Source organism: Pieris brassicae, chromosome 8 (genome assembly GCF_905147105.1).
Source record: "Pieris brassicae chromosome 8, ilPieBrab1.1, whole genome shotgun sequence".
Lineage (NCBI taxonomy): Eukaryota > Metazoa > Arthropoda > Insecta > Lepidoptera > Pieridae > Pieris > Pieris brassicae.
The window spans coordinates 4,761,832-4,787,277 of NC_059672.1; the positions used below are offsets into that span (position 1 = coordinate 4,761,832).

At 31.0% G+C, this 25,446-nt stretch overlaps 1 protein-coding gene across 1 annotated transcript in view; it reads left to right on the forward strand.

Annotated features, from left to right (window-relative positions):
- Nucleotides 1-241: 241 nt before the first annotated feature.
- LOC123713324 (synaptotagmin-15-like) overlaps nucleotides 242-25,446 on the forward strand; it is a 49,875-nt gene continuing 24,670 nt past the window's right edge. The window contains exons 1-4 of the mRNA XM_045666926.1: nucleotides 242-389; nucleotides 1,440-1,613; nucleotides 7,216-7,378; nucleotides 8,572-8,708. Coding sequence (XP_045522882.1) covers nucleotides 242-389; nucleotides 1,440-1,613; nucleotides 7,216-7,378; nucleotides 8,572-8,708 — 622 coding nt within the window. The remainder of the gene's footprint in view (nucleotides 390-1,439; nucleotides 1,614-7,215; nucleotides 7,379-8,571; nucleotides 8,709-25,446) is intronic.

Consider the following 25,446-nt stretch of genomic DNA (forward strand, 5'->3'; position numbering starts at 1 on the left):
ATACTATGTTTTCTTTCAGCAGTGTTGGCCTAGTGGCTTCAGCATGTGACTCTCATTCCTAAGATTGTAGGTTCAATCTCCGGCTGTGCCAATGGATGATTTTTGGGTTAATATTGTACGTGCGTATGTGTTGTACAACTAGGATTCGAACTACAACGTTGAGAATTGCACGTATAAAACTACTTCAATTACAAGATTTAAAACCTCTTTTTTTGTTTCAGGTATCAACTAATGATTAGAAATGTTAAATTTGTCGCCGTCGAATTATCGTAAAGTCGAGGTTGATCGGGACGGTAATGTGATAAAGGTGTTCTCGAAGAGTAGACCGTGGTGGGACATTTACGACCCCAACGTTGGAAAGGAAAGAAAGGATGACCCAGATAGTATAGGTATTTTATTAACATTTATATTACATTTTTTATAATCATTTACATAGTAAATCATCAAGTATATTGTCAAGTGAACACACATTTATGATTATAATTTGTATGTATAAGATTTGATTATAATTTTTATCAGTGAAACTTTTTGTGGATATATCCAATGCTTTAATTCTTATGTTTATATTTCTTTTCTGACTTCTACTTTTAGAGATGTATCTGTTTGTTTCCCAAATGAATAAATAAATCGGGTGATTGAATGATACAAAAAAGCATATAAACAGACTTACAATATAAAAGCTTATAAACGAAAGTATCCGTCTCTATAGACACTTACCCCATATATAATAATTTTCTAAATCGATCGTAAACGTAATTGTCATATCTGTATTAAGGAAAATTACTTCGCACCAATGTGACTTGCATTGGTGCGAAGTCAATTAGCGATATTTCAAAAATCCTTTCGTTACATTATAAAGGCGTAGGCGTTGAACAAAGGCAGTTTTCTAGTTGCGTTCTGACGAATACATGTAATTGATTAACAAGACCAGATTTCCAGGAAATCAATGGCAATGCAAACGCTCCGATTATTATAAAAAACAACCAACAATGACTTAGTTCACTAATCTTTTTGTAAATATTGGTAATACATTAATTAAAATATAGCCCTGCAAATTATTAACCATCGTGTATTAACTAAATACACAATGTGAAGTATGTTAATTAGATTAAGAGCCTTTCTCTTAATGTAATAAAATGATGAAGTTCACGTAGCGATCATGTTCTTAATTGGTCGAACGATAATAACAATATTGATTTTTTTTAATACGAAAGACCGTGACGTTTTAATAAAAACATTCGCTACTACAGTACATGTGGCGATCCATAGCGCTGGTTATCAGTAACTCTTGATTCCAATGTTGAGTTTTTATACGACGCATTATGAAGGTTGCTACATCAGCGCTAAGGATATTGTCAGAAATTTATGGAAATCACATAAACTGAAACTTGTTGCAAATACTTTGATTCTGGTAACTAATTGTAATATTTTACATAAAGGTTATGAAGCAGACTACAGAGAGCCAGGTGAAGAATATTTCGGGAATATAGAAGACGACCCTGTTACGTCTATCCAAGTCGAAGCTCTTGAACAATTGAAGCCCTCATCTCCAAACCCAAGATACGAACAAGCACCCACCAGTCCTGTCACATTGGCTAATGTAAATTTAAGAGGTCTGTAGAACTATTATTACTAGTATTTGTTATTAAGTAGTCTTATTTAGATTTATATGACGCCAACTGCTTTTAGGGTACAGACTGATGACTTTAAGTATGACATCACCACCATGGTTCATATACCAGCTGCAGGGCTTAGTTAGCTTTTTTTGCTAAATTTAAAACACTGCTACTACAGTAATATTCATATGAAAAAATATATAGTTTACGTTCGCAATATTTTTTTTATTTCTGTATTCTGTCTGTTTAAAAAAACTTACCTACCTACCAAAGCCTTACTGATTTATAAAGCAGTATCACATACCTTACGAATTTAGAAACAATTTAGGGACACATATCGTACCCAGTGTGATACATTCGCCCTTTTACTTTTCTCGCTGGCTCAAGCTTTGCTCGCTGCAACATAATCGGTAAATGTCCATTGTAATTTGGTACAGTGCATTGGCATTTTCATACAGAAAATGTCAATGCTCTCATAAAACAACTAATATTCCAAACTTTAATACAGACTTATAGTATCGTCCCGGTCACTTTACATTTATTAACCTTATGTAATATCTATCTATCTAATATGTTACTTAAAGTAAATCTAGCTAATTTACATATGTCAAAAGTATTTACAATATTTCCCGTGGGCGTACGACCCCCTATCCAATAAAACATATAAAATTTTATAATAATTAAATGAGAATAAGTATAAAACTAAATTAAATTTCAAAAGGCAGACCTGTCTTCGCTGTATTCGGATACTTATTCGTTGAGTGAGAAAAGAACCTGGTCTGTTGTCACTGGTAAGGTCGACCAAACGCCAACTTAAATATTTAAATAGCGCCTGTGTCTAAATTGACTTGTATAAATAATATATTGAGCTTATTTTACGTTGCAGTAACTCTCATAATGAACCACTGTTTTCTTATATAACTATATAGCAATGTTTGCAAATCTTATGCAAATCTTAATAGCTATATAACCTAATCAGCAATGTACGTATGTCCATAAATTGTAGGCAAAATTGCTTCCAACAAGGTCTTAACCTTTCTGTCCAAAACAGAAAGATAAATCGTTGTATGACCGCCTAAATACTTACTTAGAAACTTACCATGTTAACCAATATTTGTAAGAAAAAGACTGTTCTCGTTCAAATATTTTTAAAAAGTTATTGTATACTAGATTAATGAGATGAGAAGTTATTTATTTTTAAAAAATATATAAAAATTTAGATTTATGAATGAAACAGTTTAATAAAGGGCAAAAATTATACAATCTATAATCTAGCTCCCGAAATTAATTGGGAAAATTAATGATTTTATTTATTGTTTTGCTATGTTGACACTTATTTTTTTTAAATATTTTGTATATAAATACAGCCTTAATATAGCGTAGCAGCATTTAGCGTTTTTATGCTTGAATAATTTTAGAACTGGTCCAGTATTTTTCGAGTTTATTACAAACAATCTTTCCTCTTAATAATATTAGTATATTATTACACCTTCTGTTTTAATTGAGTTTTTTATAGTAACTAGTACGTATAAACTTAACGACATTTTCGTAGGCTTTTAGTTACGGGACCGCATTTTTCCTAGCGGACAATTTGCAAAGGTAATCTTTGCATTTTTATATAATTAGGTTAGTATGTAAATTGTTTAATTATGAACAATTTTTAAGTAGCTTATTATCACATAGGCTTACTTACTAATGCAGTAAATCTCTCGTATCACGCAATGTATGTTCATACTTAATTTAAGGTATGCAATGTAAGCATTTCTGCGACCCAAAAATATTAACAGATAAGTCAATGCCCGAACTATGCCCGACATATGAAAAAAATATATATTATTAATTTGTTCGAATTCCTTCGAGAATTACAATGAATCTACGAGTACTTCTTTTAACAAAAGGTTGCCAACTGAAGATATTTTTAAAATAATAACACAAACTTTTTAATGCTAATGAATTATGTAAAATTTTAATCAAGACTACCTTATAATATGTCAATATTATTAAACTTAAAGGTCAAATGGAAATATGCCATATACTAGAAAATGAACGCTTTCTAGAAAATGCCTAATAGACACTCCATGGTGATATGAAATTCATTTGATCTTAAGCTGTATTGTATTTAAATATATAAATCGTTTAATTTGTAATTAAATAATAGTTTATATCATGTATAATATTATAGTAATATATTTATTTATTTATCACATGACGTGGTTACTTCTAATTGAAAATTTTGCTAACCCTAAAAATACGGAAAACAAAGTAAATAATTCCTCGTCGCCCGTGGGTACAATTCCAATCGAAGCAAATATTTGTAGGTGGCCAATATTTACCAAAGTTTAGTATTTGCCAAAGTTTGGCCTGCACTATATTGTAATGTACCGTTTGCACAATTTGTATTTTAAAATTCCCCTTTAGGTATTTCGCAAGTGACTAACATAGCAAGTTTCAATACGTTGCTTTCAACTTCACACAATGCTAATTCCATATATAATGGTTACAATGACAAAGTACTTCCACGTACATGTTTTATAATAAGGCCGATGGTAATTTGCTACATATTTCTATGTTTCATCGTATTACCTAGAATACTAGAATAAAATATATATAGTGCTCTTAACCGCTTCATATCCGAAATCATGTTCAGCTATATAGAAAGAGGCAATGCTTAATACATAAACCCGTTTTATATGATGTCAAAGGAACTCTTATGGAAATTATATTTATGAAGATTATTGTGAGTGTTAATAACAAAATATTAAAGTTTATTAGGTATATTGCTTTAGTATACATGACATCTTTTCTATCTTAAAGAAAGTTTAGTTAGAAAATACCACGTGGGAAAATAAAAATATTAAACATTGATAGTTGGGATACAACTTTCAGTATCTCAACCATGAAAGATATTATAAAAATTGGCAAAGCCCCAGGTGATTTTCGCAAATGAATTGTTCATACAAAATGTTGTGCATACATAGAATGTGAAAAGCTTGTCAAACCGCACTCTATTACGAGTATAAACACGTGTTGTGTTCATCAAAGTATGGTTAATGTTCGCAATAAAAATGGTCATAGCGACGTCATATTGCTGGAGCATTACGACCCTGTATTATCTTCGTAATAAGCAATAAAGGACTGGATGAATCCTATTGTTGGTTCATACAAAAATTACTTAATATTGAAGGTCATAGGTTATATTCTCAATAGGTTAACTTTATGCCTTTGAATCTTAACTTATATAAAGAAAATAATTATGTACATTTAAGATGTTTTGTCCTATATATTAAGAGATCGTTGTGTGTCGTGTCGTTAAACAAAGAAATATCTCTACGTATGTATGAGATTGAACGACATAAAATTAAATACACAATTGATTCGTTTATATTTTATAGCTAAGTAATAGCTGTAAGTCAGAACATTTTTGACGTGCGTATTTAATTGTTTATGTTCTCACATAACTTTTCCGAAAAGCACGTGATGTAATAGTATGATAATTCGAAAACTTAATTGTTTTTTCTTACATGTGTCTTTACTAAGACATCATGGAACATTACGATCTAGCCTAACTTAAGACTAATAAGTAATTAAAGTCGAACCTAATTTGCTTAAAAGGATTTTTAGCATAAGGAAGTGTGTCCAATAACTCTACTTACAGTCTATATTACAGAGAAGACCCTATATTCTTGTGTTCTATAAATACATATATAATGAATAAAATAAATTTATATTTTACATTTAATTTAATTTAATAAAGAAATTTCGCCGCGATATACGGAGTATTCAACACTCAGAGATGGAGATGGTTTGATTATTGTTTAAGCAAAATGTGCAACTTCTAATATTTTTAAATTTAAAATGTATAGTCAACATATATCTATAAAAGTATCACAGTATTATTTACTGCGAAAAGCTTCAAAGGCATGTTTTCGTCATAGGGAAATTAATAAATAATTTAAAGTACATTTTAGAGAATAAATTAGACCACATTTGCTAGATGAAAATGATACCGCAGTAAGAGAAATCTTTTGTCTCATCGTCTTTGCGTTTGTATAAATTTAATTGCAACCATAACAATTCTTGGTGAGAAATTTAAAACCCTGAAACATGAAAAAGCTTTCGGTATAATATTTTTATTTTGCAAGCATTTTACATTTTCATACTTACTAAAGCTTCATTTTGTAAACAGGTTTGTCATCGGATTTACTTTATTAAGACCAGTTATAATCCTTTCTTTGCATTTTCAGAAGGTCCTTTGTTGACTAATATAACAGGCCTGTCCAAGATTAGCTTAAAATTCTCGTATCGTGCGGCGCCGCGTGGTTAGATCGGTCGTAGCAAATCTTATATATCCTAAAGCATTAAAGAATCTTCATCCAACTAAAACAAAATTTCAATTCAAACCAATAGTCTCCTCTTATGGAACATTATATAATCTCGGCGTATTTATTATGGGTCGAAAAACTTGTTAATTATTTTCGGGATCTTCATAGAACGGGCAGAACACTGGCTCAACTGATTTGAATAAAATTTGCATGAAACTGCTCCAGATACTCATACTGACAGGAGGCTAATAAGATGTTTGACAGCTTTTTAAGAATTGGTATGCAGTTTTGTTTAAGGTTTTAATATATAAACAGATTTAAATCAAATTGCAAGAAGCGACTTTATACTTGTTTTAAATTTTTTATTTCGATTACAAATTAGGAGAAATACGGGATGTATATGACATATGACGACGTGTGACGTACATACAAAAATATAAAAAAACTGTGTTGTCTCTACAACACGCAGACACGACCACCGAAATCAAATACAAAAACAAAACAACAATAAAAACAGGTCTTCTTGGAAGAAGAGGAAAAATTAAATATGTATTTTTTTCTTACCCATAAAATGTTTCATTTATGAGATAGATAAATGGATCTACATATAAGACCATAGTTATGAAAATTCGTTCAACAAAATAATTATAATGAATACGATTTACGAAACAACATACAATAGAAGTTCGCCTTTATTAATTAAATAATAGACTTGTTCTAATAACCTTTCTCTGGGTAAAATTTACCTATATAACGTATTAATATTATTACATAAAATTGCTTTTAGCGCAAGTAATTACCTAGCAGCTCTCGCATTGGAAATATTTAATTACGCGAAGCGAAAGGAAATGACTAGTTAATGTATGAAATTTAAAACTATTATCAAAGTAAACTCAATAATTGATTTTTCTTTGTCTTAACTAAGACAGATTGTTTCTCTTTTCTAGGTTTAATTACACTTTGATTAAATACGTATAATTTTATATTCACGTATACATGAGCACAATTTATGGGCAGTTTTAGTTTCAGTTCTCTATTTAATATTTCTAAAGACACAAATACATAAATTGTTGGAAATACATTGGTATTTGTTACTCTCACCCGAGTTAATTGGTAATTGAGTTATGATATTTAGCTTATCAATTAACTCTGTTCAACACGAAACGATTTTTTCAATACTGTTTTTTGTGGAGTAAATAAGTTGAGGAGTCTATTTTACCGCACACAGAAAACTTATTATTATAAATTTTCGTCTGATGGAATAACATCTTTTTTAGAAGCAGTATTAGTGGCTTTGGGTGGCGCAAGCGCGGCAGTGGTCCTTCTCCTCGTGATGGCTGGAGTGTTCTGCGCTCGGCGACGCAAGAACAGCCCCTCCCCTGTCCCTTCACCCCCGATTCTTGTCTACCCACCTCACGATATCACGGCACCATGTTATCTGTAAGTATTTAAATAGTAGACAATAAAATGGTTTGCCTGTGATTTGGTCGATAAATAACTGTACTGGGTTACTTTCCCAGCGAATCATTTATAGAATTACATTTTCAAAAACTGGTTTGTTTAGGTATAGGTCTATGGTCATTGAGAAAATTACTAAAATATTTCTTTTACTGACTGAGTTTACAGTTTAACAATATTTCGTTAATTAATGACAATGATCGTAAATATAAAGACTTGTAAGAATTGGCTAAAGCAATTTCCAAAATTAAAATATAATTGGGTAGATTTATTTATTTATAGCATCTGAAACAGAACAATACGTAAGGAGGTTAATTGCAAGACACTTCCGTCTGGCTTCAATTTTATATTTCATAAATTGGAATAACTTAAAAAGATTTTACTTAATTGTACGCATTTAAATTGATCTAATTATCTGGTTAGTAATGTAATGTTGAGTTAGACAGAGAGCAGGTTATGTCTAAATAATTTATCATGATCAAATTCGGCTCGACGTTTATCTAACAAAGGCTGATAGTTGTTTATTACATCATAAATTAAGCTTTAGTTAAGCGAATTTGAAGCTCTTATTGAAACCTGTCAACGGGAAATATATCTATCGTTTTCTAAGCAATATTAACTGATAATAAACAAGTATCGCCGTGACCGTTATACATTTTTCTAAAGGACTCCATGACACAAAATAATAATATTCCTTAAATTATAAAGAAATAATTACTGACGTTAAAATATATCGTTATATAAGTAACATTTTGATCTATCTCGTAGTACTGTTTACTTGTCATATTGTCTTCTGTAACGTACAGCTTACAATTCAACTTTTCTTCGGTACTTCAATTATTACTTTATTAATGTGATATTATTCTTCACTTTTTCCATTTTGATTTATGTAGTGTGGACTCAGACGTTAGATGACACCCATGGACACTTACAACACCAGAAAACTCGTGAGTGCATGATCCCGAAGGAGGAAAGAACCTAACTCGATTTACTTTGGAAATGCCTCGACGGGCACCTGGTTTGGTTCTACATAAGGATTAACTATCGAAAAATTAAAATATCTAACCTACGATATATATAACCTTAAAGAAAATTGAATTCTCTACCAAGTAAACGTTAACGTAATTAGCTTAATGGCGTCCTCCGGAATATTCTAATTAGGATAATTGTAACAGGACTAAGGAAGTTAACTTTTCCCTTCCAACGCTGCGATCTTCGTCATTGGGGGAACTTCGCGACGTCAGCGTTTCGAGCCTTAACAGCGAGGTATTGTGCCCACCAGCACCTACGCAGTACCGATCCAATTCTTTCAGTAAGTATTTAGCATGTATTTATTTTTTGTTTATTATAATAGAAGGTTATTAAGATAAACTCTAAGGGCTCGCCCGACCCGAAGGATAACACAATAAAACGGAACATGCCAGCTTTGCTTACAAGGTTCATAGGTAATAGTTGATATTAGCACCATATTCGTAGCGCAAGATTATTATTAGTATTTTATATACTTTTATCTATACCTAAGGAAGGTAAAAGTATAAATAAATCCAAGGAAAATACCTTTGTTAAACAGTGGTAATGCAAATTTGAATGTATAGAATGTTTCTAACAGTCAACACGCAGGAATTATTTATTACAAAGTAAAATACATTTGAATACAAAATTTGTAGTTCGTAAATAGCTTCGAGTTTAATTCAACGAAATAATTAAAGATTAATTGCCCGTCAGATAGTTTAAAACACACAGTTGTTGTAGTCCATGTTTTATCTTCAGAGAGATTCATATATTTATATTGATGAATTTTATCAGAATCGATACGTAATTTAAACATTCCTGTTAAAGTTAACTTTTAAAAAAAATCGATGGCGCTACAACCTTTTCAAGTCTTGGCCTCATATTTATGTATCTGTTTCATGATCATTTGTTAATAGAATAGGCGAGTAGTTGATCAGCCTGACACCCACCGTCGACTTTTTGTGTAAGGCAAGCCGGTTTCCTCACGATGTTTTCCTTCACCGTATTAATAATAACAACGTCCTATCGATTACAATAAACCTATCCTATATTTATTAAAAAAAATTGAGAGATAAAGAGCTCCACTTCTCGTCTAAATATATGTGGACTTTTGGTTATCGGTAAGATTTATTTCAACCTAGTTATATTGCAGTTAATATGTATATTTATAGTATAAGCCTTTTACACTTTCACACAGCATAAAAATATGTTTTGTAGTCTTACAATTTATCGCGTACAGATAGAAACGCGACCGGAAGACTTTATTTTATAATATTTAAGTACAAATTATATAATCATAAGCATCTCGAAATTACAATACTGAATAATAACTTTTAACTAATTTAACGTAGGATTTGGAGATTGGACGGTCTTAGCGTAAGACTTATGATTAAATACTTTGTAGAAGTTTAATATTTGAGCGTTTAAAATAAATCCAGTGAATAAACTTGAACATTGAGATACTTTCTTAAGATTTTTCGAATAATTGGCCATCTTAAAAGCTTTCGCGTATACGCGTATACCTTTGGATATGTAGTACGAGAATTGGTTGGATTTCCACGTTAGACGATGTTAGGGTTATTCGTTTAGAAGATAGGTCAGTTTTAACTCAATTATGGTTGTTAAAGGTGCGTGGTAGGCGTCATAAAACGTATGACATATGTACATCTATCATTTTACTCTTTATTTATGCAAATATTATTTATTTTTAAAAGGGTACTCTGACATCGTAAGATGAAAACAGACGCGCTACATTTTGACAACTTTTGTCTGTGTCCTAGATTATTTTTCCTTTATCAGATGTCTGACACACGCCGTCGAATTGTTTCGTGATCGTTTCATCATTATTTTACCCTTCGAGGTATGAGCAAGAACTATATATATAGCAAGTTTGCAAACAACGTAGTTCGTCGTAATAATTAGCAAACGAATTGAGTTTTTCATGTTTTGTTAATTAAGCCTCATAGTACATAAATAAGACAGTTAATCAATGACAATAAGTATCGTTATAATAAACAATTTGCCATATAAGTTGTTTAAACACATAGTTTAGAACAACATACTGGTTATGTAGTGAAAAATCAAAGGTTCCGGTTGAAACCTATTGTATTAGGTACTTAATAACAGATCGGTCGTTGTAACAGATTTTGACTGTAATTACTTTTAAATTTATATTTAAATTCATGTGTTCTTTATTTCTTTCATAAACTTTTTGTTTTTTTTTTATATTATTCACCAACAAAAGTTGATTACCAAGTTTTGTGTGAAACCGTACAAATCCTTAATTATTTACTGAATCGGCTCGTGCCTGTCTTAATTATCAACTTTTCGAGCGTGAATTGTGATCTTTTATCGTCAATACAATTTCAATTATACTGAAAGTTTATTATACCAAGTTTATATCATTATGACAATATAATGAGCTTTCATTTTATTAACTTTGTTTCTTAAGATATGTAGACGGTAAAGACTGGTACAGAATAGCGAAGGACCGGCTAACATGATTTGGAATCCTTTGTGAAGATGTATTAGTGGTCATACAAGGAAATAATGTAAAATGTAATACCCTAGGCTAACTACAGCATTGGAGGCTTATTTTATTTCTTTCTCTCTGCAAAGTGAAATTTTAAAGTCCGCATCATTTTTATTACAAAACAGTTTTACTGAACTGTGAGACCGATGTCCATAATATATTGTGGCGGGTGATTTCTAATATTGGTTTTGGAAATTGTATTAAACCAGAGTTGATTAACTCGGTTACTTTAGTAAGTCCAAAAGACCAAAGGTCAACAGCTATAGTTGTTCATGTTTTATCTCTGGCCGCTGCTTAGTGACGATAGACGGGTATGATTGAATATAGCTACGGCGTAGCTCGTCCACCCACACATATTCACAGTCACGAGAGTGGGTTACACTTATGCATATAGAGGCCGCGAGCAGCGTGGGCGTTTACTTTACTATTATGTATATATTTACCGGGCGGCCTTAGCATAATGAGCACGAGGAGAACATGATTTAGATTAAATACGTATCCGAAATATTTGATCAGAAAGTAATCAGTTTAAAAGATAAAAAACATATCTAAGAAATGCTATCAATATTACATGTCGATATAGCATTGGCGTTACTGTCAGCTGTCACTGTCATTATATGTCACAGAGCTTATAAATCCAAAGTCGTCAGTTCAAAACGGTTAATATTAGTATTAGTGTATTTGATTTGCCAATATTGTTACATCTACAAATTTGTAACTTTGTAAAAATGAATCCATATTTCCCTTAGTCACGGTATCACACATATTTTTTGTTGTGTTTGTTATTTTCAGGAGAAGGGTCTTATAAAAGAAAATATATATAAATAAGACAATTTAAGAATATTTATATTAACCATCATATTAAGTAATCATGAATTATATATATTACGATAGATTTTTTTTTCAGTGCATAACTTTTACAATTCAAACTTTTTTCATGTAACTTTATGGCGTTTGACATAACATTGATATGTAAAAATCAATATCATTTAAAACAAATGCTTTTAATATATTATAATTATACTACAAGCATTATTAGTTAATTATACCAATTCGAAATCAATGTTCATAGTTAAGACAGGACAACGTCTATCGGGTCCGCTAGTTTATAATAATTCATGTATCGGTCCTGTTTTTGTTATTACTCAAGTCATTGTTTAGGTTCTCGTTTGCTGCTTTGTTAACAACTTGCCCATATTTATGCCTGCCAGTCGTTACAATACGATAGAATCCTTCGTTGTCAGTAACTGTCTTTGACTTTTAATATTCCTTACTCCAGTTGTAATCCTGATAAAATTGAATCCCTGTAGAAGAGATTCTATCTAATTCAGAGAGCATTTCCGCTACTTGCAAGCTTAAATGTTTACCTACTTCCCGTGCACTCTTTTTACCTTATGGCCCAAGAGTATTAAAAATGGAACGAAATTTATGTTGGACAAAAATTTAACTATGACTATGATTAATTAATGTTAGCAGAAATGTATAATGGAGCGTGCATATTTAATGTAATACATTCATGGCATAGAATATCAATCCTGTCCTTCATTATGAATTTTTACGTAATTAACAATGGAAAATTCAAACGTGAAAACCCGGCGGTATTGTAAACTTTAATGAAGACATTAAAGAATTGTTTAAAAAAGGAATTCCACAAATTCTTTGTAACGGTAATTTTGATTCTGTTCGTATATATGTTATTTTCACCCATGCCGGTGCTAATGCTAGTTTTCCCAGCTACATTTGTATTGAATAATTTTTAAGTTTTAGTACCAAATAAATAGCATAGTTGGACAATATTTAATAATAATAATAAAGCCACTTTTATTCCATACTATCAAAAATTACTTGTCAGATCGATGTCAGTTTTGTTATTATACACTTAATTTACGTAAGTTATTGTTATTTTCATTATTTCGTGTTCTGCAGCTTTTATGATGTTGTCAGCCCATCACTTTTGTGGTCTTCCCACGTTTCTTGCCCCTGCGACAAAAAAAATGGTTACAAATTATTATTCTCTCCATCTCTGTGGGTCATATTTTCCACACAAAAATCCCACTGCTTGGCCTTTAATGTAGGATTCTATATTATAGGGTCCAAAGGTCTAAGTAGTATTAAACTGTAGTTAATATTCCAAATAATTAATAATGAACTTAAATGTAATTTTAACCAAAGCATACAGCTTAATAATAGATAACTTCGTTCTTAATTTAGACACGTTTTGTATTGGCTTAGGTTCGAATGCATTTGAATCAGTAATTGTTAAAGCCCAAAAGCTTGGATACACACTAATCAAATATAATCTCATTTATAATACCTAGTCTTGCCATAACTTACTTTTACAATGTGTTAGTTTAATACATAAATATACAACAATTTAAAATATAAAAAGGGTATCCGAAGTGGTCTCGATTGGCTGCGATACAGTCCTTTGAACGTTGAGGCCAGATATCAATAGAAGCACGCAGTCTTTCCATGGGAAAATTCTTACGTACGGATTGTGTTATGGACACCAAATAATCATGGTGTTTAGAGCAAGCCGAACTCTCTCAAACTGACTATAAATCATAATCCAGCGAATTAAGATCGGTACGAGACGACGGCTAGCATTCAGTTCTGATGAAGTCCGAAACGTTCGTTTCCAACCAATACTGCATAGACCGAGCTTTATGTCCCGGCACCAGGTCTTGATGCAAGACCATTCTTGGTTATTGAACATGGTGTTGTTAAGGGGCTTCGCTACCTTATCAAGAAAGGTATCTTGATACACTTGTGCCGATGTTTTGATACCTTTTCCATAAAGGTATGGCTCAGTCACTCCTTCATACCCATACCCACCAACCAACTGAGGGCGGATAGTGCCCACGTTGTACTCGGCCGACTTATTGGAAAGCTTCCTTAGAGCTTTGAGCATAAATAGGGTTATACCATCCTATTCTTTTTTTAAATATCAGTAAAGAAATGACTAGTACGTCTCTTACGAGTATAGGCTACAAGTCCTAAGTCATCTTTTAAAATACGGAACATGATTCTAGGTGTTATCTTTATCTCCCCAGATAAAATCTTTTGCTTTCGGACAGGATTTCTTCGAATACATTCCCTTACAGCTTTGACCACCATTTTCGTAACTACACTACGTGGACGGCCGGATCTTTTTCTGTCACAAACAGAAGAGGTTTCGTTGTACCTATTAATAGCCCGACACACAAACACTTTATTAATATCAAGCGTATGGATAGTTTTAAAATTTGCATTTGGCTCCATACCTAGTTTGTGAAATGCAATCACAGCGATTCTGTTCTCTTATCACCACACTCCATTTTAATATCGCATAATATTGTATAATATGAGAGATACAGTATTAGCGCCAATATGAGAAAACTCAGTGAACAATCATTTATAAATTCAGATTCCAAATTCGAATTGTACAAATGTAATATTTTGTTAATTTTCTATTGTAATAGTATTAATGGCCAGATTGGAATAGTTGACATGAAACATTTAATTACAACAAATTAATTCAACAAGCGTTAAAAATTGTTCACGACAGCTCAGCACAAGTATTAAGCTCATAATGCGCGCATTATTAAAGCCCTCAAAGACACATTAATTGCCGCTTTTATCTGCCAAACCTTCAACATAATTGGATCTTCGTCCGATAAAAAAACTGTTACAAAAATAAATTCTGAAATTCAATCGATTTTTGAAGTTTTGCTTTGGTTACAGTGAAGTTAAAAAATCACTTGAATCTTATTTTTATAAAGTTATTTTTTTCATAAAGTGAATGTTAAGTGTGCTGAAATGGTTTTTCAGAGCTAATGATAAAGATTTATCAACTGATGTCCCTTTGTGTACCAATAAATGTTTCTCGTATAGTCGTCCGAATATAGTGACGTCATGTGTCAGACCCTAAAATTTACGACTGTTTGCTTATATAAAATATATAAATCCAAGACCCTATAGATTTCAACAATTTATTAATAATTTTCGTTAGAATAAACTATAAATAACACTTTTGACGTTCAAATTACTGGTGAGTGCAAAGTGGTGTTGGTTCACCGAGCTTTTAAATTAACCTATAGTGTGGTAATTTTAATGGAATTTCGTAGAGGCAAAGGTTTGCGCACCGCTTATAGATATATTAAGTACTATATTTAATTACTAAAACTACCACAGTTTTAATGCGTATGGATACAATAATATATATTTCTATTAAACTAATGTTATTTACTTTATGGTATAAACAATACAAATCTTTTATTTTTATGAGGATACATTTTTAATTGTTAACAAATAAAAAATTCACTTGCTCGGTCCTGGCATTCGATTTCCCTATAAATCTATTTATTATGATTACAGGCAAGTCAGCCTTCTGTGCTTGCCACAAAGCGTATATTTTTGAGTCTAAGTCATGCCTTACGATGTTTTCCTTCACCGTGTGCTAATTGCGCACATAACAAAAAAAGATACAGTCAGGATCGGAATACTAGGCGTTTACATGTCGAACGACGAACGAGAAACATTGTGCTCAGCAAGACGATAGATCGCTTGCAACTGTATAAGACGCAAATTAGGACCTCCCCAGTACCAACTCCTTCCACATGATCGTATTGAAAGGCAACGTACTCGCGAGCCGTAAGAGCCGTCCAGGCCGGTATTTCTTAGTGCGCCTCATACCCGTTTGCCAGACACATACAGATTGGAAAAGTAAATTTTCCAATTGCAAATTTTCAATTTCATGACTTTATCGCTCAGCATTTAAAAGTAGACGATCGAATACTGAATTGTTATTTCATCACGTACGAGTTCACTTAGGGAAAAGCTAGAACTTTTTAAATCTAAGCAATTTGCTTTATCGATATTCTTTCACACATTTTTATAAACACTTTTACAGAGCACATTTAATATTGTAGTATTCGTACTATGAGCTGGAGGATTATTTTTATTACACATAAACCTAATTTTATAGAGGTATGTTTACTGAATTCGGAGCACGTTCATATTGCCATATTATGGCATTTTTATTGTATTTCGTAGACAAAAATTTGGTTTAATCTAATAAAAGATGCCTTAACAGTTAGTTAATAATAAGGGAAACGAAACTGTCGTGGTTTATAACCGAATATCTCTCTAACATATTTATAAGGTTTTGTAGGATGTAGGCAAAAAGTATACTCAGTTTTAAACTAACAAATAAATATATGATAAACGCTTTTTATGTGATATATAATAAAAAAAAATTAGACGTTATAAATTATAATATATATAATACACAAAAAACGTATTAAAATAATAGATAAAGAAAATAACATCTTTTATCTGTTTTAATTATTTGATATGTTTTCTTTATTGTTTCTATTACTTTTTACCGTTGAAATTTAAATAACCTCAATTGATTTTTTTATAGATTCCACCGGGGAAAAAAATCATGTTTGTTATAATGTTTTCGTATCGTTTTTATTAAATTTTTAACTCTTTAGTTTATCAAAAAACTTCTTTCATTTTTTTGATAATTTCTGTATTTTTAGTTCATATATAATGTTTAAGGGACACAAAAAAATACATACACATTCATAAACTATTTATAGATTGCAAAGCCGCCAATAGCAATTTTTATCCAATAGAATTATTGGTATTAAAAACAAAAATGTTTTATTATTTTTAATATTATTAAGGCTATTTTTTTCTCTTCGCACTTATGCCCAAATCATATCAAATACTTTGAGTAAAAACTTATGAGAACCTTCGGACGACTTCGACGAAAATAGATGCATTTCGGGTCTTCGAAGCTTTTAGTCTTCATATCATTGAAATTGATTTTCTTGAGTATGTATTAGAAAAGCTTTAAATTTAGTACTTATAAAAGAATAGACATTGGGCTGGCTTGTCTTTGTCCAAAATATGATAATAGGACAATGCTTTTCAAGAACTTGAGACCTATCTTTGACCTAACAGTCTTTCTGTAGTAATTCTACGTAGCCGACATGAGAGTATTAACCAATCGGTCAATTCAGAACCCAATAGGGAGGGATAAAAAATACAAATGTATTATAATTTCTGCTCCGATAGGACATTGAACCCTAACCAATAAACCAATTCTTAACATGAAACCTGTCGTAAATCTATTCGTATTTGTTTTAGGAAAGGAATAAAAAAGCCTTGAAGATAAAAATATTATCTAATTGGTCGGAAATTTCATTATTCTCGAAAAGACGTAATAAAATCGCTAGAAGAACTATTAGCTATTTATAGTGCATAACTTTCACGAATAAAATGAAACGCTCGGCTTGCCCAACATTTGTGTTTAACATTAAAACAAATTTAGATATTAGGAAAAATTTACCGGAAATAAATGCATTTATCAGAATTTTACTTTTTATATTTTTATGAGACCATGTCTGCTGTCACATGCGAAACGTTTGACGGTTTCAAAAAGTTTAAAAATTGAGAGAATTAACGTTTAATAGGATATTGGACACGTCTATAAAAGCCAAAGTAGAAATAAATATTCGATCCCTCCATCGAGGCCATACAATCCGGAGGGATCGAAGCCACATTGCCAAGCAAGCCCTTGACTGGAATCCTCAAAGGAAACTTGGGTGCCCATGGAATGAAGTGGAGAGATATTACCTGGACCGACTGGGCAGGTTTTGTACGCTGGATGCCCCACTTGACTTTAAAGAAGAGGGTTAGGATATAGGGGCTTTACATAAATTAAAAACAATATATGTTTATCATAATTCGTATAGCAATTTAAATAAGAAGCATACAAAGAATACAATCTCATACCTTATAAGATTGTATTCTTTATATAAACAAAATTGAATTGTCGTATTGAAAGCTTCCCAAATGTATAATTCAGGCTTGGAAACAAAGACTTATCAGTATTCGGCGTAACATCGTTATACCACTTTGTTTTATTGACAAAGAAAATACTCATTTGCAATGGAGTTGTGAGTTAAACTCCTGACACCCTCTTTTAGGAAATTACCATAAATTTTATTTAGTACTGTTTCACACAGTGATTGATTAAACTGATTGAAAAAAGTATTATGTTTATGACACGTATTTTATGTGTATGTTTATACTGTCACGTCGGCTATTGAAGTTGTACTTCTTTTGGTGTTTAGGGAAAAAATGTGATACCCTGAAGTTAGCATAGTCAACATTTTTAAATTAAAAATATAAATTTCTTTAATTATGTAGAAATATTTTTTTGTGATATTTAAATAAACTTTATTTAACTAGATAATGCGTTATAATAAAACTTTCAATGTATTAAATACCTTTTTTCTATTATGAGTGTCCTTTTTTCTACAAACGTAGAATAAGGCGAAAGATAAAATTTTCAATAAATTTTTATCTTGTTACGCCAAGAAGTATAACTTCTAACGCGTGTACATAAGTACACACACGAGTTTTTTTGTAGAATTGTAAATTACGTTACAATCTCCATTTCAAACCAAAACTTTACAGAACAATAAAACAGTTAATAAACATAAACTGTCTTATTGTTCTGTATACCTTAGATTAAGCTATTCATTAGTATTGTATACATTTAAATCACTTACTTATTAGCCATAATTGTATTAGATATATACAAACTGAAATGTAGGTTATTTAATTTCCTTGATAAATTAGAACGGTTCAACGTTATTAAATGATTTTCAATATTTTAATTAAATTTGTCAAGCCGTATGATCACAATAATGTTTATTGGTTTTTATAACAATTAACAAATTGTAGCTATTGAAAACACAATGAAGTTTCCATTTTAATTTTTACAAGAGTCTCTTGCCTCTTTGTGTTATCTATACCCTTGCATTATAGAAACAATGCCATAACTTTTTTTTGTTGTATAAAGCCGTTCGTTTGTAAAAAAAATCAATTTCTCAAGTATCGCAAACTTGTGAACTATCGAAAAAAATGTTTCAGATTTTATTATTTTTAAATTATTTCCACTATTTTATTTTAAAAAGAGCACAAGTAAGTTATAATTATTGTCTTCGTTTTATGGGATATATTTCTTGTATGCTAAATAAATGGTATTTTTTATAAAAGCAATTTACGTATTAATTAACAAAATATTAAGTAAAAGTCAAAAAGTTTGTCGAACGCGACACGCCCTCGTTAACGCCCTGTTAAACTGTGCCCTGTAACTGTTTTAGTGAACCCTTGACTTTTAATGTATAACTTTCCTAACATTTCCGGGAATACCTTTGACTATTATAATTAATTATTTACAACTAAATGAACATAACCAACAATTATTAATTATCGGTGACTCACGTGGTTAGTCACGTGGAAAATAGTTCCAAACCGAAACAAAATTTAGTATGCCTAAAATTCTTAAATTATATTATATCGGTATCGGATATTTATTCACATATAGTCACACTAAAGGAAAAAAATTTGTTGTTCCCGATATAGTAGATGATGCCGGCAATAACAAATAAAGTTTACTTATTTATATCATAATGACTAATATAGAATTATAGATCGAGTTTTATATAAAAAAATCATATAAATGTTGTTTATGGTAACGTTTCTAATAGAATAAATATTGTTAATTAACATTATTTCACACTTTCGTTAACCTTCTACCATCGATCACAGGGTTATATTTTTTTGCCTTTGTATGTTTTAATTGGGAGGTTTTATGTGACCGGTTACGACTTACGCAAAGGCTATATTGATATTTTATTATAGCCTATATTATTCCTTACCTTATTTGTTACAAAAATCTATTTATTCAGAAATATTTAGATTATACACAACATACAATTACTGTAAGCCTCAAATTGAATGTTTGGTTCTTATCTCTCAAATTAAATTAACGTGTCGAAACATTCTACGATATTTATTTATTTATTTCCGTGACGTGTATAATCAATTTTAATATTGTACAAGTTAAAACATTTTTGTATGTTATATTGGACCACCTCATCCTTGACCTATTTCGAAAAGGTTTCCGCAATGCGATCTTCACCTCTCATCTTTAAGTCGTGTTTTGTTTGACATCTTTATACAGCTTTCAATGGAATTTGTTACAGTTAAATAAAAACGAAGATTATCAGTCAGTCGTAACTAGACTTGATAGTTAAGTTATCTGGTTAGCTTTTTAGTAAATATTCAAATAACTTCGCCATAGATCGAATTGGGGACATCTTTGATGTCCCTTTTTTTAAATCAGTTGTCTTAGATAAGTAGTGAATGTTAGGTAAATATTTTTTATAATTAATCTATCAGAAGAATGAGTAAGTATATATGAGAAAATATTCAATGTAAAACTCAACTCTACTCTTAAAGTTCAAACAACGGGAACAAAACCTTGAATAAATTCTTAAATAAATAGATAAACATATACTGTCTCAATAAAATAAAAAAATATGTTTATTAAGGAATATAAGATACAGGTATCACTTATCCTATGCAATTTGTATCGGTAGACATCCCTACTCATCAGCAAATAAGACAGTGTGTAGGCGGAGAAAAAGAGCCGGTGTACAAATCTCTCGGTACTCTATTAAAACATCAAATCATCATACTAAATTACTATGGCAAATATAGACAGAAGAAACCAACATATAACTTTTGGTTACTGTGTAGATGTTGCGAACGAACTGTCACATAACACAAAACTGATGATGGTACCCGATTGCCTGCCTGCAACGATAATAAGCATTTATTTAATGAGCTAATTAAATCAAAGAATGATAGGCTGCTTAAAACTATTTATTTCCAGAAATTGCGAAAGATAAATAAACGTCTAAATCAAAACGACATTAACAGATACAAAAATGATATTAACAGTATAATTATTAGTTTCACAATTTTCATAGATATTGTTTTAGATTCAGAGTATAAATGCGTTCAGATGTTTTTCTCATATGCGATCGGTTGTAAAATGACAGTTGTCATGATCAGGTTTAGTGTCATGCAGTGACAGCTGAACTCGTTGGATTTTATGAATTTGGCTTGGCTTTATTTTCTTTAAATATTTTATTTATTACATATGTACATTATCCTTACAGACTATGCCAATACGATTATGTCGAGAAACATTAAATTAGATATAATAAAGTACATATATATAATATTATACACATCATTTATGTTCCGGCCGTATCAAATTTTAGACTATAAATAACGCGTTTCATTTAATACATACTATATTAGCGTAAAAAAGAAATAAAAAGCCTTATTTCAGGTAAAACTGCAGCGTTACCAAAAAGACAATTTGTTGATATACGGTTAATAAAAAAGGTTTTTTTGTAAATATATTTGTTTCTAAATGTAACAATACAATTAAGTTTTGTCACGTTTTTTTGATTTGAAAAACACACAAGAGTGACAAGGACATCACATTAAATCAATAATCATGAAAAGAAAGCGTCGATAAATGCGTCCTCTATTGAAAAATCAATGAGACTTCTCTCAAATACACCACAAATTTATTAAAATCGTTAGATCTAAACATCACTCCTTTGGGATAACTAGACCCTTCCATAATCCGATGTTTATTTGTGAACGTTTATTTACGTTCGCTAAGGGATTTCCTATTTTATTTGGCCCAAATTGAAAAATCTGATAAAAGTAATTGAAGATTAAACAAGACTCGTTTTCATATAATTATCTTTCTTTCGTTTGTATTTTGTGTTAAAGTCGGAACATATACGCATTCAAATGTATTATTTCTCCCAAAACATAAATAGAAAAATAGTGCTTTTTCAAAATATGAACTCAATAAGAATACTATAACATGTATTATTTTTTTCGTTTTTATCTATTGTGAGCATATTCTTGTCAGTTAATAAAATCAGTCTTATGTGCCTGATAGGCGACTTTTTGAGTCCAAGGTTTGCGGTTTTCGTGAAGATACGTACAGGAAAGCGTATTGATAGAGTACGACGTGATGACGTAGTGATGATCGCACTTACGACCTCAGGTATGAGAGTGACATGCTGAAGTCACTACCCCAAACACTGTCCATGCTTACAACAATGAATAGTTGACTACCTAACTTCTGGGTGTAGTTTTTTGTGACGCTTACACTTCTTACGCGATACATCTTTTGGCGCGCGCATCGTAAAAATTTACCCTCATAATTTTTCCTTAAACTTCAAAAAAACAAACCTTACAACGTCTCAATCAACATAATGACATATTAAGTTTTATTCTTGATATTATAAAAATATTAACACATCACGTATAATAAACATCTATAAACTTGCTTGCGTAAGAACATTTAGCAAGCTCATTATACTCATTATATAATGCAAATTAAAATTAACACGGTCCCGAGAGTGTATTAAACGCTAAGTAACTGAACTTGTGAAAATGCGTTCCGGTTTCCGAGTAACCTTAAGTGAGTTAAACTTTAAAGTTGCTACTTTACTTAGAGAAAAACTTTTAAATGTTAAGTTAGTAATATATTCTGTTCTTAGGTTAACTATGTACCGAATGAGTTATAGGGCACATTATAAACAATACAGAAAATTAAAACTAAAGAATATGATCCAATTTGATAAAGTTGAATAAGCCTCACGAGACAGTCACGTAGTGTTCTAACTAATAAATGTTATTTCATTGATTTAATGGAGTAATCAGTGTTAGCTTAGAAGCTTCAACGCGCGACTCTCATCCCTGCGTTCGATCCACGGCACCAATGAACTTTCTGTTTATGCTCGTATTGTTTGCCTATAAAAAAAAACAAATCATCACGAAACAAATACAGAAATCTCAGGTACAGAACAATAGTGAAAAACAATCATTACTTTTGAAATATCTTCTTCTGGAGACGTATTTCGAAGGAAGGTGATCACCATGGCTACTTTGGGATGCTGCGCTGAACAATGATTTGGTGCTTAAACCATTAAAATATTAATTTATTATCTGTTCTTAAAATTCTATGCATAAATTTAGTAATTCTCAATTTCAAAACCAATTGATTACAAAATCTATGGCTGGAGCTAGGTGCCACAGAAATGTGTGCAATGTGCAGGAACCATTAGAACACTCCTAAGTGAGTTGTGAGAATTCCTGGCCTCGAAGCTCTTAGTGGTTAAATAATTTATAGTCCGGCAATGTAGCACAACTTATACAGAGTTGTTAGAGAGTTATTCGTACAATTAAGTTAAAAAGAGAAATGTCAAGTGAGCACGTCCGTGCCCAACCGTAGTGAAAAGGGGTGTGAGCGCTGAGTGCCGACAAAATATTAAATTCTGTTAGAGTTGGCAACAACATTAGGGGCTCGATTTTGAAAAAACCTTGATGTTACCATATATTGAACCTACATCGTATCGCAAATATCTATATTAGTATTGTAACAACAACGGGTATGATCCCCGACCAAATCCGACCGACCGTAGTCTAAAATATGATGCGAAAATCTAGCATACATCAGTTTTCCTAGATAATTTGAATCCGTGTTAGCGTCAAGTTATAGCCCGATAAAAGTTAACGACACATCATCGCAATATTTAATGTAGTACCAATAAATTCCTTCGTTGAGATTTTATCACTTAATATTAGATTGTAGCGATTTAAATTACTTATTATTTTATTTACTTATTAATATTTCGTTACATTACAATATAAATATAACTGAACAAAATTAAATTAAAAGGATTATTAATTATGCGGGCGGCCTTATCGCTTTCGAGCGATCTCTTATTTTTTATTATTTTTTATTTACTAATGGGACTTCGTGTGCGTTAATCTTATTACTTAACAATTTTTAACAATACAGCATAAGAGAAACCATTTTCTCTTTCCAGTACCTGTCATGATGCACTAGTTTACTGAGGCTTGCCATCACATTTTGGAAGTAATTAAAAATATCGTAACATTTTCAAATAAAACCGCAAAGCAGTCCCAGCACATGTTTTTCAGATTTTATCTAACGCGTAGAATGTGTCCCTGTGGTCTAAGGTTAGATCTGTGGCTGTGAACCAATTGATTTCTATCTATGTGCACATTTAATACTTGCTTGTATACTGAGGGTTAACATGATAACAACATGAATGAAAGAGTTGACGGTGTGTGTCTGGCGGAGAAGATTGTGACTCACATGCCTATTAGAAATGATATGTGAACAGATACAGACAAATGAGATCCACACCTAAAATGTTTTGCGCCATTGGAATATGTAAGGTGTACCGATGTTTAACAAATATATATTATTATATTATATATATTTATAGTTCTAAAGTATTCTCTTCGTTATTAAGTATTGTTAAGTTATTCAGTTTGTAAAGATCAAGATTTCTATTTGTTTCTAGATAGACTTTAATTAGCAAACCTTATGTAAATAAATGAATTGCTGGTAATATTAAGCTTTTCCTACTATCCGATCTTCAATATTTATAATGCTCACTTGCTATAATCACTCACTAATTATATGTACTTATATAATATTATCTGCTTATTGATAAAATTACATATACGTATTTATAATAAGGCCGAACAAAACTGTTTACAACACATTCTGACTAATCATATAATGCGCTATTTAATAAAATAAAAACGTATAAAACGACTATAGAACGTACACAAATTGTTATTTATAATTCTGTAATGTATTAACTTTAAAAATTCAAATTATCTAGAACCCGCCAAAACGCTTGTCGCATCACTCGCTGTGACGTACCATACCAGATTATCATTATTAATTACTTTTCGGTCAATAATAATATCTCACGAAATTAAACTTCATGATAGTATGTATTTAGATTAGACAGGCGAAGTCATATTTAATGGAAGCATATTCTGTGAAACAGTATGGATATAGGAAACCCAAGTTATTGTTATTCTACATAGACGTAACATCTAGCTTGTGAATTTACTGAATCCTAGTTGATGACACACCAATTACGTAGCACTGGGGTCTAACGAAATGTGTAATTAAAATGGTATTGTCAAAGGGCTTTCGTTGTCATGGTAAACTGTGAAATGACAAACGCAAACTGCAAAGCAGACCCCTATTAACATATTTATTCATGAATATAAAATATAGTGTTTTAATATAACGATTCGTTTGTTCAGTTTTGTACTATTTCCTTTATCTCTGAAATGAGGTAAATTATTAGAATGTCACCTGCATTATGAAGACTATTATTTATTGTAGATTTTTAATTTTAGTGAACAATCTTTATTCGATTATTTTTTTCATTCATTCGTTTTGTTTCACTAGTATAAAATAATAATACTAAGCATTTCCTTTATCTCTGAAATAAGGTAAATTATTCAAAGGAATAGAACGCATTATTGAATCTATAGACTATATATTTATTATAGAGTTTAATTTTTTCTTGACTGAAGTCTTAAATCGACTATTTCTGTATGTACTGTCAAAGAAAATAGTGCATTTAGTTATTAACCACATCTCATCAATATCAATAGCGGAATATGTAATATCTAGAAATGATAAGTGTAAATTTACGACAATACCAGAAAAATTAGCATCACAATAAAGTGTTACAGTCATTTTTTTCACAAAGGGACCGCA